The sequence below is a fragment of the Miscanthus floridulus genome, chromosome 12 (assembly GCF_019320115.1).
Source record: "Miscanthus floridulus cultivar M001 chromosome 12, ASM1932011v1, whole genome shotgun sequence".
In the NCBI taxonomy this organism is placed as follows: Eukaryota; Viridiplantae; Streptophyta; class Magnoliopsida; order Poales; family Poaceae; genus Miscanthus; species Miscanthus floridulus.
The window spans coordinates 2667838-2687189 of NC_089591.1; the positions used below are offsets into that span (position 1 = coordinate 2667838).

A 19352-nucleotide genomic window follows, 5' to 3' on the forward strand; every position below is an offset into this window, starting at 1 on the left:
GTTGTGAGCCGCTATGACGATTGTGGGGTCCCACCGAGCGTGCCAGAAACGCATGTCGACACAAAATTTTGTCCCGTGCCGAGGACACACGGGCAAGTCGGAAGGGTCCGCTCGATAGAGGTGAGGATCCGCATAGCTTCAGCGTGGGGATGGTCGATCCTGCGCACTCCTCCTGAGACGTGTCAGTCAATTTGACCCTGCAATTGACAAGGAGAGAAAGTTTATCAGTAATTAAGGGCGGAACATGCCAGTGTTGCTAGATAGTCCCGAATGTGCGGCTCTAAGAGCCGATATGAAAAGAGATCGACTAAATAGTCAATTCTGGCATATTCATAAGAATAAATCGATTAAAGCTCATGGGGTTGTGTAAGAAGAACCGGTTATCATTTTGGATGAATATCATAGTTTAGATAGATATTAGTCAATGGCAAAAGGATATCAATAGTAATTAATTCATGCTAAGCCAACGACTGCAAGTAACCGAACTCCTTTTATGAAAGAAACAGTTCATCATCATTCAACCGTTTAATAGAAATAAATCTAATGAACATATTAGATCTCATCTATCGCTTTGACTAGTGGGGCATAAGGCAGAATCATGCAGGCCGTAGAAACAACAATAGACTCAACGACCCTAACTTATTACAAATATCAGTGGGGCATGAGGCAGAATCATGCAGGCCGTAATACAATAATAAGATCGTGGGGCTAACACATCTTTCAACCTATTGCTACTTCAACGATTTCATGATGTGAACTGTTCGTGAAAGAGCTCGATATCGGCTAAAATAGTCGATTCAGACATAGCGCACAGTTAAGGTCATGCCCTCTTAGGAACAGATCTACCAAATAACGATCCCCACTCCACGGTTCTAATAGTGGGGTGTGAGGTAGAATCACACAGGTCATGATAACAGGCCATGAAACGGTTTTCACTAACCAATAGATCTACTCAAAATCAGATACGCCTTATCCGCACGCTATGTATGATCAAGATTGATATAAAACAGCCGATAAAACATAATTCCTCATTTAAAGTGCAGATTAGATTAAATTTTAGATCAACAAACGATGGGTTAAAAAGGATATAAGACCGATCTAGATCAATCCCAATCGGGCGAAGTGATATTGTTATAATTAAATAAATAATAAAAGCAATAAGCAATATCGGTAACTTAAAGAATCTATCCGAAGGAACGCCACCCTTAGATAGAGCCGATAACTTGACCTTGATCTAATTCGAGCAGTGGAGGTCGACCGGATCGATGCAGCCGTACTTGAACTAGACAAGAGTCGATAACTATCTCATACCAGAGTCGCAGTGAAGGTCGACTGGATCGATGCAACCGTACGAACCGAGGTATGAGCCATGACGGTACTTACAGACAAGTAGTAGAGGTCAACCGGATCGATGCAGCCGTACTTGTTGAAGAACTCACCGAGATCTACTCTACTCCTACTCCTAAGGGGTGGCCGGAGCCGAAAAAAGTAAATAGCTGTTATTTGATTGATTGTGTGTTCTTTACAATAGCCGGATTTGATATTTATACCCGGGACCTACGCATGACTCCTGTCTAAGCACGACTCATCACAATCTTTGGCCCTACGATAAAATATTCCTAATTTAAGATAACTTGGACTCTAATCTTTCTCCTTTTATAGAGTCCATCATGTCTCGTCCTGGCGCCGATCGTAGCCTTTGTCATTATCTGCCAGCGTTGCCTGAAGAAAGCCGATTCCAGTGCTACATTCGAATCAGCTGATTTTGATCTACACGCAATTGATTTTCTGTTGACATGATCTTGGAGGCTTTCGAGTTCCTTGCGACTCTTCTTCTAAAATTTAGTGTAAACAAAAATTAATTACACAGGTGGAGACTAATTCACGAGATGAATCTCTTAAGCCTAATTAATCCATTATTAGCATATATTTACTGTAGCACCATATTATTAAATCATAAATTAATTAGGCTTAATAGATTCATCTCATAAATTTATCTCTATCTATATAATTAGTTTTATAATTGATATATATTTAATACTTTAAATTAATGTCAAACACCCAATGCGACAGGATAGCTAAGGAGGAACCAAACACTCCCTCCCCTTCTGCCCGGTTAGCTTGGAGGAGGAACCAAACACTCCCTCCACTTCTGCCTGGCAGCCTGCCACACACCGTGACGTTGCTCTGCAAGCCAGCCAGGCAGCCATGACCATGAGTGCCTCATCAGTGACTCATCCTCGTCTCCTTCCGATCCATTTTTCTGATTTCCATCTCAACTCGTGCGACCGAGAGAGAGCCAGCCCAGCCATGTCGTCCACTGCTGCCAGCAGTAGCAAGCTAGCACGGCCCGCCTCTGCCATAGTCGCATCCGCCTCAAGAGGCTTCCACATTCTCAAGATCGATGGCTACTCCCGCACAAAGGCAATGCCAACCGGACAATCCATCAAGTCCCACACTTTCACAGTGGCCGGTCACAGCTGGTACATCCGCTACTATCCCAATGGAGATGACTTGGATGCAGGATACGTGGATGGCTACTCGCTAGCACAAAATAAATACCACGTAAAACAGGATCATTTGCATGTATATGATCATAGATTATATCTTTCCAACGCGTGATTCAGTGGAAGACCTAGCGGAACGCGCATAGTCGATGTAGTCGACGTCGAGAAAATAGTTGTACGGCGTGATATAGTGCGCAACTCAGCGACACCTTTACAGACATCCACAAGTGTGGAGAGGAGAACGGCGATGATGTACCGTGCTAGCGCTCGTCGACGCATTTGGACTGCAGCAGATGCAACACCACTGCAAGAGCCTTTGCAGCAGCCTCCTGTCCTCACGCACGAGCACAAGGGCGGCGGCCAGGCTCTCACGAACGTGGAGGCTATCTCTTCTTAGGGTTAATTGCTTCCTGGCCGGTGATTAGCATTTATATGAGTTGCTAATAGGCCAGCCTCATCACTACTGGAAACAGAGACTTTGCCGAGTGCAAAATTCTTTGTCGAGTGTCAAAAATCGAGCACTCGGCAAAGAATTGCACTCGGCAAAGAGTTCTTTGCCGAATGCCGGGCACTCGGCAAAGAACTTCTTTGCCGAGTGCCAGACTCTCGGCAAAATCTCTACACTCGGCATAGGCTGCCCGCGAAACGGTGTTCGGTCACGGCCTTCTTTGCCGAGTGCCTGTGTTAGGCACTCGGCAAAGATTTGATTTTTTTTTAAAATTTCTTTGCTGAGTGCCCCAGATCTGGCACTCGGCAAAGATTTAATTTTTTTAATTCTTTGCTGAGTGTCTCAGATCTGGCACTCGGCAAAGAATTTTTTTTTAAAAAATACTTTGTCGAATGCCCCTGGCACGGCACTCGGCAAAGATTTATTTTTTTTTATAATTTCTTTGCCGAGTGCTCCGGTGGATGCACACGGCAAAGAGGATTTTTTTAAAAAAAATTTAAAACGCTCTTTGCCGAGTGCCTTATGCCTGGCACTCGGCAAAGACACCCTTTGCCGAGTGCCATGCCCCGGCACTCGGCAAAGTTTTTTTTATTTTTTTTGTTTTTGGTCTCCAATTTTTTTTGTGCAGCCCTTTTAAAGCACCAGGAACTCCTAGTTACAATTTGAGGATTTTTTGTGGCTTTTTGATATATTTAGTTACTTTATTTCGTTTACTTGAATTTTTTCGAAAAATAGAAATTTGAACTGCACGTGGTACGAATAATGAAATTTAATGATTCAAAAATTGATAGTCATGTTAGTGAGTGTTGTGAGAGGCCGTATCCATGAACGGACCCAAAATTTCGGACATCTTGTTCACAAAACATGTCCGCAAAATTGCGTGTGAAGTGTTTTTAAATTCTATAAAAAGCAAACGAAGTCCGAAAATCATGAAACTTGTTGAGATGTCGTGATATCATATGTGGAGGCTATGATAAAAATTTCAGAAGATTTCATGCATATTGTCATGTATGATGCTTACAAACCAGGACATCTCTACATGTGAGATGTCGTGATATCATATGATGGTTGCCTCATACACATGTTGGTCTGTCTTTGTTATCCCCCTTAATCTCCCCCCGGTGTCTTCTTTCAACGACATAACATATTCTTGTGGTTGATAATTCCTGGACACCTAGGGAGTAATATGGGTGTGTTCATGGAGCCCGTGTTTGATGAATTGGTCCGTGCTTGGGACGAAGGGGTATGGACATACGATTGAGCTACAAAGACAACCTTCAAAATACACGTTTGGTACCACTACTCCCTGCATGACTTCCTGGCGTATGGGATATTCTGCGCCTGGTGTGTTCACGGGAAGTTCCCATACCCAATATGCAAGGAAGGTGTGAGGTTTATTTGGTTGCAGAAGGGTGGCAAGTATTCGTCATTCTACAGACATCGTCAATTCCTACCTCTTGATCATCCATTCAGACAAGACATCAAGAACTTTACGAAAGGTGTCAAAGTGACAAACCCTGCATCAGTGGATGATGACTGGTGCTGAGGTTCATGCTCAGATAGGTGCTCTCGTGCCCAATGAAAAAGGTGGTTTTGTGGGATATGGTGAGCAGCATATGTGGACTCATATCTCGGGCATGACGAGGCTCCCATATTTCGATGACCTTCTTCTACCACATAACATTGATGTAATGCACACTGAAAAGAATGTCGCCGAGGCACTTTGGGCAACACTCATGGACACTGAAAAGTCTAAGGACAACCCAAAGGCTAGAGTGGACCTGGCAACGTTGTGCAATAGACCAAATCAAGAGATGCAACCTCCTAGTCGTGGCAAGACCTGGAGAAGGTCTAAGGCCGATTTCGTCTTGAAAAAGGACCAAAGGAGGGAAGTACTTGAATGGATCAAGAAGCTAATGTTCCCTGATGGGTATGCAGCGAATCTAAAGAGGGGAGTTAACTTAGGCACTCTATGAGTCAACAGGATGAAGAGTCATGACTACCACATATGGATTGAGCGGCTTCTTCCGGTGATGGTTCGAGGCTATGTCCAGGAGCATGTCTGGCAAGTGCTGGCAGAGTTGAGCTACTTATTCCGCCAACTTTGTGCCAAGGAGCTCTCTCGGACCATCATTGATGACTTGAAAAAAGCGGCACCCGTGTTGCTCTGTAAGTTGGAGAAGATCTTTCCACCCGCCTGCTTCTTGTCGATGTAGCATTTGATTGTGCACCTCCCGTATGAGGCACGGATGGGGGGGCCGTGCAGAACCGTTGGTGCTATCCAATCGAGAGATGTCTGAAGACTCTTCGCAAAAAATGTAGAAATAAAGCTAGAATTGAGGCTTCCATTGCAGAGGCATACATTCTAGAGGAGGTGTCGAACTTCACAGAGAAATACTACACTGAGAAACTTCCTAACATTTATAATCCACCCCCTCGTTACAATGCTGGCGAAAATGAATCGAACCTCAGCCTTTTCTAAGGGCAACTCGGAAGCGCAAGTGCATCGACCACTAAGCAATTGAAAAATGAAGAGTGGCGCAGTATCATGCTATATGTGTTGACCAACCTTATCGAGGTGCAACTGTTCATTGGGTAAGTTCTGAACGAACTTGTTTCATTTCGCCATATGTCCTTGTTTCTTCGTCCAACCCCCTTGTTTCTCGTTGGTACAGGGAATTTCTTTGTCAATCCTGGCATGGATCAAGGCAACCTACCCCGCAAGAAAATGATACCCTTCTTTCACGGGGTGCGGGACTAGGGAGCCCCGATTTCATTTGTTGGTTCAAACAGAAAGCCCAAACTGATGCGCCTATAAGTGATGAGTTGAGACAGGTTATAAACAGCTGTGCCATTAGGGTCAAGTCATTTACCGGTTATGACATGAATGGATATCATTTTGACACAGCAAGCTATGAGCAGAGTCGGCCCAATCGACAAACCACAAACAGCGGAGTTGTTACGCCCGGCACTGATGGATTCGACTATTATGGAAGAATTGAAGAAATCTACGAACTATCATTTTATGGTTCCAAACCTCTTACTCCTGTCATATTCAAATGCCACTGGTTTCATCCTAGTGTAACGAGACGGACCCCTAAGCTTGGGCTAGTCGAGATTCGATAGGATTCTGTTTATCCAGGAAAAGATGTCTACATTGTGGCTCAACAGGCCGTCCAGGTTTATTATACGTCATACGCGTGCAAAGACGCCGAGCATCTTAAGGGTTGGTCTATTGTGCACAAGGTATCGCCACACGGTAAACTACCTGTCCTAAACGATGAAGATTACAACTTCAACCCAAACACATATGATGGAGAGTTCTATCAAGAAGAGGGGCTACAAGGGAGGTTTGACATAGACTTAACTGAAGAGATAGGAATGGAAGTAGACAATGAAAGGGATGATGATGAGGACGCTGGAGACAAGGTGCGAAATCTGAAGGACATACAAATTCTTGAGCGATTACATTTAGGCAATGACAATGAAGACAACATTCCTCCTTCGGATAGTGTTGATGAGTTGGACAATGTTGATAGTGATGACGAGACCTATGATCCAACTAATCTCAATCATGAAGATTATTTCTAATACATGTAATACTATGTTTTTTGTAATTATGTTTTGTTCATTTTTGCATATATTTCTAATACATGTATTGCTATGTTTTTTGTAATTATGTTTTGTTCATTTTTGCACCTATTTCTAATTACGTCTTGTTTTTCTTTTTTATTGTAGGTGATTGAACAAAGATGGCGGGCGACCGTCATAGGTCCGTGAGCTCGATTTACCAAAGACCACGCCGACCGCAGGAGGGGGTGGAGGGGGCGGCAGAGGGATTGGACAGGAGGAGGAGGAGGACCGCTAGCCGCAGGAGGGGACCGTCTCCTCCCACGCCACGTGAGGAGGACCGCCAGCTGCAGGAGGAGGTGGCGCCCGTGGACAAGTCAGACGAGGAGCTGGTTCGGCAGATGAAGGAGGAGGAGGAGGAGGAGGGGGGGAGGCGGTAGGCACGGGTTCTGCTTCTTCCAACTCCTCTTCGAGTGTCTACTTGCGAGGTCCCGCGAGCCTCCCTCAGGTTCCTCTTCCTCACCAACGCCTAGTGATTCGCCCCGAAGGACACAAGTAAGTAACTGTATATGTTATCACCACTACTTCATATGATATGATGAAAAAACTAATAATTTTTCTTAATCACTTGTGTAGGAACTGGGTGGTTGTGTCGGGTGGTAGCGCACGGCTAGTCAACGACATCCTGGGTCTTCTGTGCAAGCAACACTTCCCCGGCATTGTCACGTACGCATCAAAGACAGAGCTGGCCTACTCGTTTGACCACTACATCGTCGCCTCCGATGCAGAGTACCCCAACAAGGCGGCGCGGGTGAAGGCAGAGTTTTGGGTAAGTCTCCCTCGCACAACATTGCTCAATACGTCGCATTCATTGGACTTTTCTTGAAATAATGAATGGATACATTGCTTTTGTATGCAGACTTATTACAGATGCGAGGAGGGATTTGAGGCCAAGGCAGAGCAGGTGACTACCAAAGCATGTAAAAAACTCGTCACCGACATGCATCACGAGGTGCGCATCTAGGCCATCGTAACCTACTATGGGTCGAAGCTTGGAGAGAGGAAAACCAAGAAAGACGCAAGAGAGATGCAGCTGACTCGGGAGCAGTACCTTGAGGTAAATGAAGAACATCAATATTGATTCGTTTTGAGATTAAGTTGGTTTAATTTGATCTTCTTATATGTCTAATACTTGATGACGTGTAGATGATTCCCTGGTGGTGCCAAGCGTATCTCGAGTGCTGGGCGATGATGGTGGAGAGGTGGTTCACGGAGGAGTACCTCAAGATGCACAGGGATGTTTGGGACCGTCGTTTGCTGATGCAAGGTCCGACACACCATCAAGGCAGCCGCAACCTCGCCGGATACAAACAAGCATGGGTACGCGAATTGATTTATCTATTGTCACGCTCAGTTCTGCCTGATTTCTAATCATTAGTGCTGTCTTTCTCGCAGTCAGCGTCACATAGTGGCCAGGCTTGCTCGGACTTCCAGGCATGGTGTATGGCCCACAAGGGCAAGGCGACGTCCGACGTCTCCTTCAACCTGGATGACCCGTCCGAGGCATACATGAACCCGAGCGTCCACTCCCGCATCAATGAGTACACTAAGGTGGCGAGGTTGCTCCATGGGTCAGACCACGATCCAAGCACCCAGGACTTCGATGGAGAGGCCATCATGAGGGCGGGGCAAGGCAAGATGCATGGGCGGTTCTGGCTTGGCGACGGCATCATCGACACGGCCTCTACTCCCTCTCTCTCCCAGATCCGAGCACGGAGCACGAGCGAGAGCCCGGCCATTCGCACACGGCCGACCGCTGCACAGCACCGGGTCGACGCACTTGAGGTTATTCTTGTTTTACTCGTCATACATTGATCTTTACACACCTTAATTAGCTTTGCATTACTGAAACATTGGAGTGAAATATTGCAGGCCCGGCTGGAACAAGAAATGAAGGAACGTTAGGAGCTGGGGGCCCAGCTGGAGGCCGAGTGGGCCGAGCGGCACGCCCAGGCGCAGAGGCTGATGGACATTACGGAGTTCCTACAAGGGCTTGGGCAACGTATGGGCTTGTTTCTGCCACCTGGGCTATTGGTTCCACCTCCGCCTCTGCGTCTTGCAGCTGCAGCTACTCCTATGAGTATCAAAGTTTTTTATTTTCGCTTGTGCTTTGCTTGTATGGCCTCTATCGTCCTAGATTAGCTATCAAAATAATCTTATCTCACATGCAATCTTTTCTTCTTTGTGCAGTCTCTATCTGACAGTGGTTTGAATAATCCACCTCATGCACCTCCGAATGATTCATCTGGGCCTTCACCACAGTCGCAGTGGCCAAGATGAGTGCATGTTATATTTTTTACATTTGTTGTTCACTTGGTAATGAACTTTGGACCTTGATGGACTTGTGGATTTATTTGGATGGACTTGAGCACTTATTATTATATATGTGATATATATTGTGATGGATGTGATATGGGCGGATGGATGTGTGGATGAATGAGATATCTATGTGATGGATGAGATATATATGTGATATATGTTTGTATGAATGTATTTGTGAATGTAAAAAAAAATTAAAATTTATCGTTTTGGGTCACTTTGCTGAGTGTTACTCGGCAAAGGACCCCTTTGTCGAGTGCAATGGTCACAGCACTCGGCAAAGCTGAAAAAATGGGCGACCAGAAAACAGATTTTCCAGCTTTGCCGAGTGCTGTGACCATAACACTCGGTAAAGAAATTTTTTTTAAAAAAAATTCAAACTTTGCCGAGTGCCGGCCATAGGACACTCGGCAAAGAATTTCTTTTAAAAAAAATTCAAAACTTTGTCGAGTGCCATCCATAGGGCACTCGGCAAAGAAATTTTTTTAAAAAAATAAAAAATCTTTGCCGAGTGCCTTCCGGATTGATACTCGGCAAAGAAATTTTTTAAAAAAAAATGGAAAACATTTGCCGAGTGCCCTATGGCTGGCACTCGGCAAAGAAATTTTTTTAAAAAAAATAAAAACACTTTGCCGAGTGCCTGTAGGGTTGGCACTCGGCAAAGAAAATTTTCAAAAAAAAAAATAAAAGCTCTTTGCCAAGTGCCTTCCGGGTTGGCACTCGGCAAAGAAATTTTTTTAAAAAAAATAAAAAATCTTTGCCGAGTGCCTGACGGGTTGGCACTCGGTAAAGAATTGTTTTTAAAAAAAATAAAAAATCTTTGCCGAGTGCCTGCAGGGTTGGCACTCGGCAACCGGACCGGAGCCGTGACGGTCGCTTTTCTTTGCTGAGTGTCCCCGGGGTACTCGGCAAAGCCTTTGCCGAGTGCTCGATAAAAGATACTCGGCAAAGAGGACTTTGTAGATCAAATTTTTGCCGTGTGTTCTTTGCCGAGTGCCGCACTCGGCAAATGCTTTGCCGAGTACAATTTGGCATTTGCCAAGTGTCTTATGCACTCGGCAAAGAACCTGAATCCAGTTGTGCATGGGTCAAGTGGGCTGACTATTGGGCATACCCAACATCGGAGTCCGCTGCTTACATATCACTTTTTCTTTTCCTGACCGAGATAGTCACCAGACCGCTGAAAGTGCAATATGATTTCCGTTTCATCGACGATGTGGAGGAGGATGCTTTTCCGATCCATCGTCGTTGCCGTCAGAAGAAATAATCACCTCTGAGAGCCGCACCGAATGCTGGGGCATGCCAAGGTTCATCAAGAGGGAAGATCTCGAGAGATCCAGGCATCTGAAGGACGACTCTTTCGTTGTCCGCTGCGACATCGCCGTCATCAACAAGGTCAGCGTGGAGGAGCTGGCCAAGGCCCCGACCACGAGCTTCGTCTCCCTGCCGCCGCCGTCAGACCTTCATCGACACCTTGGCGACCTCCTCCAGACAGAGAAGGGCGCCGATGTGGTGTTCCAGGTCAGCGGCGAGACGTTCAAGGCGCATAGGTGCGTGCTCGCAGCCAGGTCTCCGGTGTTCTGCGCAGAGCTCTTTGGCCAGATGAAGGAGAGCGACGCCACCGCAGGCATCGTCGTCGGCATAGACGACATGGAGGCACATGTTTTTTTTTGACGTTGAACAGGAGGGGCGTGCCCCTACTGGTGAAATTTATTAAAAGAAAGAAGAGTCATGTAATACAAAGCTAAGAAAGAGAGGGGAAAGGGGAGGGGACAATTCAGGATACAAAGAAAGAAAAGAAAAAAAAATCAACCAAGCTAGAGAGATTAAACTAGATTGTTTAACCGTAAATCAATCCTAGGGATGTAGCTTCTTTTTGCGCGTATCAACAACAACGCAAATTCAGACTTGAAAGCTCTTTTAGCTTGATGAAGAGTGGGCAGTCTGTTATAAAAAATGAGCCCATTCCTTACTTGCCAGATGGTCCAACACATGAGTATTAGAATTTCCATGAAGAAAGGTTCTGGAAGAGATCTAGCTGATCATAAACTTGTAAGCCGATCCAGTTCCAACAAGCTGAGGCAAAAGGGCATTTAATCAGAAGGTGGCACAAAGTTTCCTCCGTTAATGAGTTGCAGAGCACACTTGGAGGCGCACGTCTTCAAGGCGTTGCTCTTCTTCATCTACACCGATTCGTTGCCAGAGATGAGCAAGGAAGATCAAACTGCCATGTCTCAACATCTGCTTGTCGTGGCAGACAGGTATGACTTGGAGAGCCTCAAGCTGATCTGCGAGCACAAACTTTGCAGTTGCATAGAGGCGACCAATTTGGCAACTATCTTGGCGTTAGCAGAGCAGCACCGCTGCCACGGGCTCAAGAAGGCATGCTTTAGCGTTCTCAGCTCTCCGGCAAATCTGGCTGTTGTCCTTGCAAGCGATGGCTTTGAGCATCTGAATACAAGCTGCCCTGCTGTAAAGGAGTTGATTGTCAAGCTTGGTACGTAGATTCACTGGTAGGTACTTAATGTTTCAGAAATCGTCCTAAGTAGTCACTGTATTCCAGGCTTCTATTATCGATCAGGTTTAGTTTTGCATTGTCTACTATTCTGGTTCCTATGTAGTAGTATCTCCAAATACAGTTTCGTTTTTGTTTTCTCTGTGCAGTTATGTTGTGTCATATTGCATCTCTATATAGGTCTCCCAACGGATGTTGAATGACTTCGTTATTACTGCACTCAACGCAAGATATCTGTTTCACAATCACATGGAAAACCCAAAAATACCGATTCAAAAATAGGTCTCCCAACGGATGTTAGTTCATTGCACATCTACGTATTAAGCTACTAGTACTTTGTCATGTTTGCTTTATTTGAACACATTTCCGTGGCTCCATGCTTTCAGGTCTCTTGGTTTCAACTAGTTTATCAGGTCTGTCCTCCACACAGGTAGTGGTGCCACAAAAATATATCAGTCCCACCCGGAGTATTGGCTATTGAGCACGAAATCTGTGAGAGCAGCAGCGTGAGAAATTTATAGCATCAAAGTCAGCTAGAATCACAGGGACCCACGTCAAAGAAAATAGCTCTCCACTGTCGTTCATTCGCGCGAGGAAAAATCCCCTGTTTCTCTCTTCCTCTGCCGATCCATGCTGCTCTACCAAATCCCAACTCGATCTCTCTCATTCAAATAAAATCGATCCTGCTCTTCCCAGATCTTGCCTCACCAGTTATGTTTAGTTGGGATCTGGTGCCGTGGAAGGAAGGGAAGGCCAGCAGCGTTGGCAGCACGCTGCGCCAAGAGAATGCGATGGAACTCTTCTGATAGCAGCAGAGTAGGTAGGACGGGGGGAAATTGGAGGAACTGGAGAAGAGAACTAGAGGAGAATTGGGGAAGAAGAAAGGAGAGGTGTGGGAGGATAGCTTTAGAAAGTAGCAATTCTGTTACAGCATAAATGCAGAAAACCTATCTAGAAAGCCAAACATGAAGCTTTACCAGTTCATACAATTCAATTGAGAAAACCAAACAAAAACATGTATCAACATGACAACATGAACATATCCTGGCAACTAAACATCAGACATTTGATGAACTCATTCATGACTATACCATCCATGTGAACCATGCATCCCATCCATGGTCAATTTGATTCAAGGAACGACACACATCCTTAGCTGAAGTTAAGGCAGCAGGCTCACTGCTCTTCTGGGGACATGTATTCTTGGTCCTGCTGCGAACTTTCTCTGATGTCTTGGCGACGCCTACTTGGTGCCGAAGGTGGCTTTTCACATAACCCTTGATATGATAGCCATGAGAGTATATACGACAACTGAGAGCCATCCGGGTCAGTCTTGAGGCTTGCCAGGCTCTCCTCGTCAACTCGGAATTCATAACTGGAACCTTTGGGGCGCACACGTATATCAGTAGCATGCAACCTGAGATCCTTTCGTAGCTTCTGCACCTCGCCCGCCAAAACCTCCCCTATATTGCTTTGTCGGTGTCTGCCAATAATGGCACTGACAATTTCCATCTCTTTAAGGCGGGCAATTTCGTCCACAACGTCATCTGTAATTTCGTCCACAATAACGTCAACTTTGTCCTTAACGTGATCAGTAGATGCGATAATCTTAACTTGAGCTTGCAGCCCGTTGGTCTTCATCCTGCTGGATGCATCATGATGTAGAGACTGCCACGTGACATTGACTTGGAGCAAGCTGGACAAATGTATAGAATCGCTGTACCCTTGGCCCTTCTCCAGGTAGGCGACGAATCTCTTCACCGAACCGGCATAGAGGTCACCAGCAAAGATGGAACCAAACCTTTTGTCATCGCCGATGCTGGACTCGAATTGCCCAGACTCAATAGCGGATAGCTTCACTCCGGCGGTGTTGCTGCAGATGATATTGACCTTCGTATTAACAGCGATGGTAGAAGTGACCTTTCTAATGCAAGCCATGAATGTCTCGGTGATTTTATCCTGGTGGTCGTTGATGATGGCGTAGATGCCGCTGGAGTCCGTAGCTATGGCATGCATGGTCCTGCTGTTTCCCGCACCATGGAGACCGAAGGTGTGGACAGTGTAGTTGCACCTCTGAGGTTTCTGGATGTCATCCCCGTCGGAGATGAGAATGATCAAACCCAACCTCTCATTGTCTTCTCCGCGACCATCCAATAACTGCGACCATGCATGGAGTAAAAGAAAATTGAAATAATGATTCCATATATAATATCTGTGGACGAATTCATGGTGGAGAGTACATCTTGTTGCTCTGCTACTACCCTCTAGTATTTTGAGGGGCTAGACATCAAAATTGTCGCTTTTATTTGATCTATCTATTGTGTCGTGGAATAGTTAATTTGATACATGCCATTGCCAGATTCCGTTTACTAACTAGATAGAGGGGCAAGCGAAGTAGTTCACAACCTAACTAGATAATACTCTCACGAACTATTCAAAGATAATAATAGATCTATTTTGTTTTGAAAATAAAACATTAGAATGGGGACAGAGTATAACAGCGTATGGTAGAGGTGAACAGAAAAAAACTTGCGTCGTGCATGCATACCTTAACGGCGTCCGTCAAATAGTTGGATAAATTGGTGTTGGAGACTCGGTGGTGGTGCGCCCTTCTGAACTCAAAATCCACCTTGACCTCCGAGGGCTATATGTAACAGAGGATGGCATGCACACTCAGACATGCATGTTCAAGTAATGTAAATAGAGGTTTTTTTTTGAAAGGGTAATGTAAATAGAGGTTGTCAAGGTAATAGACATATGTTCAAGGTATCGCTGTTAGTCATCTCTATCACTACATCAATGGCAAGCATCATGCATATATTTATACCTTCTGCAGCTTGGCGCAATCGCCAGATTGATCCACATGTATGATTGCTAGGCGGTCCTCCTTGTCGCTAAGCTTCTTTAGAATGAAGTTCATAGCCTGCTGTAGCAGTTCTAGCCTTTTTTTCTTCATCTCCCTGTTAGCTCTAGCTTCGCAGCTGACGTCGAGCACAACAACAAGGTCGAGGGAGGCGCGTTTCGCCTTTGCCAAACCCTCGACAGGCACAGTGACCTCAACTAGCACTGGCAGCAGCCCTCGTCGGGGCTTTTGGATTGGCTCTGGGATAGCGTTGACCTGGGCCAGGACTCTCATGCGCAGGAGGGGCTCATCAGTCGTGGCTCGCTGCTGCCGCCTGTCCATGGCTGTGGCTATTGGCGGCAGCGGCCACCGCTGTTGTGACTTCCATGAGAGCATGTACTCAAGCCACAAGTAGTTGTTGTGAAGCCTCGTCACCATCTGTCGCATCTCCGCATCGAGACCAGATAACAGGGTGTCTGAGTGTGACTTAGCAGCCTCCGTCCACTTCTGATCAAGCTTGTCTGCGGCCTTGTGGAGCTGCTCACAGTCATATTTATCTCGTACTGAAAGTGCAGTTAGCTCATCATAAACCATCTTCACAGCTTCCATACGCAACAATTCTGCAGCCTCCACAGACACGGACTTGTTCAACTCCTTGCAAGCTCCTTTGAGGCTCTTGGAATTTGGATGCCGCCCGTACTTGGCTTCCACGCTGACATGGGTGCTACTGCTAATGCCTGACTTACGGTTTGGCTTTGATGACCAACGATGCTTGGGGAACTGCAGTTCCACAACAAAGTTGGTCACCGTGCCTGCCGTGCGTCCGGCACTGGCCCAGATGATCCCAAACTTCTTGTCGTTGGAGATGAAGTAGCTGATGCGAGGGGCACAGCAGATGGCTGACAGTACCACATCTTGGCCGCACTTTAGCCTCACCTCCAGTGGCTCCATGCCCGATGTGATTTTCTCCATGCTTTTCGCAAAGGCAGGACTGATCTCATCACCACCCTCGTCAAAGACTGCATAGGTGCTCTCCGAGTTGCTGGCAATGGTTCCCATTTTCCTCCCATTGTGGGCATCCCGGAAGCCGAATGCATGGACCGAGCGGAACCTCCAGCTAACCGCGGAGCTCAGGTCCTCGTTGCTGTTGGAGATGACAATGATGTGGGCGGCCCGCTCCTCCTTTTCCTCGGACTTCCTATTATGTAGAGCCTACACGTACACACATATATATATATATATATATATATATATAGGTAGCCTTATTAGTTAGTCCAATTCCAATCCAATGTGCGATTTCATTAGCTTGCTAGGATGTTTTTTTTTTTGCCAAAAGGAAATGCATGACAAGTGTATGTATATTCGTTGGTAGTACTGTAGCAACATACCGACTCGGCTGACTCCAAATCTGTAAGCAATTGCCCGTTTCTTCTCATTGCCTGCGAACCGCCTACTGCGGCAGTGGCCCTCTCCTTGTTCACGGAGGACATCTCATAGAATTTTGGTTTCACAGCTGTTTCTTCCATCAATGAAGCGGGGACGATCGCGAGACGGTCATGCTCTCCAAGCTTGTCACGGACAACTCGTGTCGCCTTAACGAGGAGATCGTGCCAGTTGGGTGGCGCTATGAGTCGGATCTGGACGTGGAGGACGAGGACAACGTCCACGGGCGCACGCTGTTCGGGTACCCCAGAGGGAGTGGTGATGCTCACCATCACCTTTGCGCGTTCTCGGTGGTCGGTGCTCTCCCCCGACGACGTTGAACCCTGCAACAAATTCAGACACACAGCATATATGCAACCGAGTTGTTTCAGATCCGTGGAGAAATTTTATTGAAGCACCCACGCATCAATCTACAAACATTACACAGCTACTACTTACCTCGTGGATGTCCATCCGGGTCCTTCCTATAATAATCTGACGGGAGCACGATGGATCATATGCAATCCAACTCGATCATATCTCACTGTGTGTGTGTTCAGGCAGTGCAGAGCACGGCTGCTTCTGCTTACATTCTACTTAGTGTGTCTTTTCTTTCTGGCGATAGGATATGCTTTTCTTGTGTTTCTTGTGCTCCATCGTATCTTGATGCCTTGCTTCACCGGCCTTGCATCTTTTCTATTCCCATCCCAATGAAAAGAGTGATTCGTTTCCGTCAACTTACGCATGGGCCTTACCTTCCGGACTTCACTTTCAGACTAGTCTAATAGATGGCTAATTGGACGGCATGTAGGCATGCACGTCTAGTCCTAGGCCCGATGCGGCATGGCCCACGAGTAGCTAGTCCGGATGCTGTACACTAGTATAGAAAAGCTTTTTCAGAGGCCGTTTCATGGGCAGTTTAAAAAACCGCTACAATGCCACTGATAATAAAAATAGAGTATTTGTAGCATCGGACATTTAACTGTCTCTGGAAAAGCACCACCCTATTTTCAGTGGCAGTGGCAGTTACAGCAGGAGAAGCACACCTCAAAATCTATTTTCAAGGATGCACTGCGCTAGATTTGCACATCACTGCCGGTATCATCACTGCCGAATTTGTGAGAACCAGCAGTGATGTACCTTCACTGCCGGTTATGAGCTTGAAAATAAAAAAATGATTGGGGTTAGGCTAAAACCGATAGTGAAGGACCACATTACTGCCGGTTTGTGGCTTGAACCGACAGTGTTTTGGCGGCCACTCATCACTGCCGGTTTAAGCCAAGAGCCGACAGTGATTGGGCTCTATCATTATCGGTTCTAGCCAAGAACCAACGGTGATAAGCCTACAACACAAAAGGCTGCAGCCATCCTCTCCTTCCTCCTCTCTTCCATCCCGAGAACAGAGGCACATGTTTGGACCCTTCCCTCCATTGTTGCGGCTGCTCTTCACCATGAAGCTAGTGCTTGGATTTTGAAGAATGGCTTAATCTTTTTGCTTTAAGGTTAGTAACAAACATCCACTCCTTTGATTTTGTTGCTTAATTAGCGTTGTTTTGATGGCTACATTGCTTGATTCTCATTCTAGTTCTTTCTCCATTTTAGAGAGCACTTTTCCAATTAATTGGATATTTGTGCAAGGCTCAAATTATGGTGAATCCATCGTCCAAACGGTTGGTGTCTATGAACACATTTAAATTTCTAGCTAATTATTCCATGGTGGTCAAGATCATCATTGTTAGTATGTGATGCTATAATTAGTTCTTAGAAGTAGAGTAGAATAGATGTTCTTCATTATTGCGCAATAATTATTTTTACTACGATTTTCAATTTACAGGGCCGAGGCTACCAATTTCAATTTTCCAATAATTAGTGTACAATAATTTTTTCCAAAAATGGTACTTTCGAGCTACAATTGTTATTCATGAAGCTCGATTTCTTATTAATTCTTTGTAATTACTGTCTCAGTATTTTTTTGTGCAGAGATGGATCGAGAGTGGATGCATCTGTCCTGAATGGACAAGCGGTACATGCATGGCGTCAGCCAGTTTATCACCGATGCCAAAGCCCATGCTGGAAATGAGAACCCTGTCTTCTGCCTATGCAAAGATTGCAAGAATCAAAGGAACTTTCGTCAAATTCAGTCTATACGATCGCACTTGATTACCAGGGGGTTCATGCCAAACTATAGGATATGGACTATGCATGGTGAGGTTAGTGTGAATGTTCTGCAAGAAAATGATGATGATATGGACATGCCTGACGTAGCCATCCATGATGCTGACGAGGAATCTGGTGTCAATACGAAACCTATGGCCACAGTTAATAATGTGTTTAGGAACACGCTAGCTGACGACACCGAGGATAACGATGGCATTTCTCAACTGCTACGTAATCTAGAGACCAGATGTCTTAGTGAAAGAAGCTAAGAAAGCTAATGAAAATGGGACAAGATGGCAAAACACCATTGTCACACCCAATTTTAAGGATAAAATTAGATGCATATAGCTCATGTGTGCCTAGGGATCAATCACAAACATAAGCTGACAAATTATAAAAGAGTATCATCACAGTGTGTCTTACATCACGATAATAACAACACTTAGTCTTATACATTACAGCGGAAAATAAAAGATAACTCTCTCGTGGAACACCATCATAGGGAAGGTCAACTGGTTGACCACAAGCCTAATAATCCTCAGGAAACTCCTCATACACGTTGTCATCTATTATCCATCCGAGATTTTTATCCAAATATAGAAAGTAAACAAGCGTAAGTACATCCCGTACTCAACAAGATAACATGGGGTTATGAAGCTCAAAAAGGTTGACGCTGCTTTACTGTAGTTAGCACTTTTAGTAAGTCAAGATTTTATTATCAAGTATTATCAAGTTATGCTTAAGCTCCCTTTTAAACCCACTTAATCAGATATCAGCATCATTTGGATCATATCATCATAAACCATCATAAATGAACAACATTGAGTAACCAATTATTCTATGAGTTTTCCGGGCCGCTCATGACCGTGAGCACGGCTATTATAACAGTTTGTTACCCTCTGCAGAGGTGGTGCACATTCACCGCGAGTCGTGATCCCTATATGCCCGGGTTAATTACTCCCATATCACTGCCAAGGTGAGCGGGCAGGGTACACTATGAAGCCATTTCATAGGTTTCTCTAACAAGTTAGGACCGCTAGGTTTCTTCGGCAGGCAGATGTAGGAACCCCCCTTTCCTATGGCACATATCCATCGCGGCTATACACATAGGAACAGAGGCAGTCCTATACCCAACGTGGCAAGCCCCTTTTGCGCCATAAAGGTAACCTCTAAGAAGCTAGAAAAGGTCCTATTACTGAGCTAAAGTCAGAGCCATATGACTCTCACGGTTGCACTGTCAGTCCTAGCTTTTGTCGACAGATAAGTCCTTATGGAGGGCCGGGAGCAACATGATCAAAAGTCATTTGCACCTTCGCCCTATGGATCAGTTGTTACAAATCATGTTATCCTTTTAGTTCCATAGAACCATTAACTATTGTATAGATCATGTTCAGTTAGAGCACTAGCAATCTACCCATATGCAATTAACCCATAGGAGTCAAGGGAACAAGTCATCAAATGACTAGAATGTCCTTATGGTTATCAAAGTTAGACACATGCACATGAGTAAAT

The 19352-nt window shown here is 45.4% G+C and overlaps 1 protein-coding gene and 1 pseudogene across 1 annotated transcript; one reads left to right on the plus strand and one right to left on the minus strand.

Moving 5' to 3' along the window:
- Window positions 1–2310: 2310 nt before the first annotated feature.
- LOC136498187 (BTB/POZ and MATH domain-containing protein 1-like) lies at window positions 2311–11409 on the plus strand (annotated as a pseudogene).
- A 1186-nt stretch (window positions 11410–12595) lies between these two features.
- On the minus strand, window positions 12596–16157 carry LOC136498333 (uncharacterized). The gene is made up of 5 exons (XM_066494278.1): window positions 16143–16157; window positions 15650–16027; window positions 14247–15473; window positions 13968–14063; window positions 12596–13576 (listed from the first exon to the last, which is right to left on the minus strand). Exons 1-5 carry the CDS (start codon window positions 16155–16157, stop codon window positions 12596–12598), a joined length of 2697 nt encoding a protein of 898 aa, XP_066350375.1.
- Between the last annotated feature and the right edge of the window lie 3195 nt (window positions 16158–19352).

What these genes read in the sequence shown, in the direction of transcription:
- LOC136498333 (XM_066494278.1), bottom strand. An exon ending in ATTTGGAGTCAGCCGAGTCG is followed by an intron (nt 15,474 to 15,649) that starts GTATGTTGCTAC and finishes GTGTACGTGTAG; the next exon opens with GCTCTACATAATAGGAAGTC. An exon ending in ATTGCGCCAAGCTGCAGAAG is followed by an intron (nt 14,064 to 14,246) that starts GTATAAATATAT and finishes TGTTACATATAG; the next exon opens with CCCTCGGAGGTCAAGGTGGA.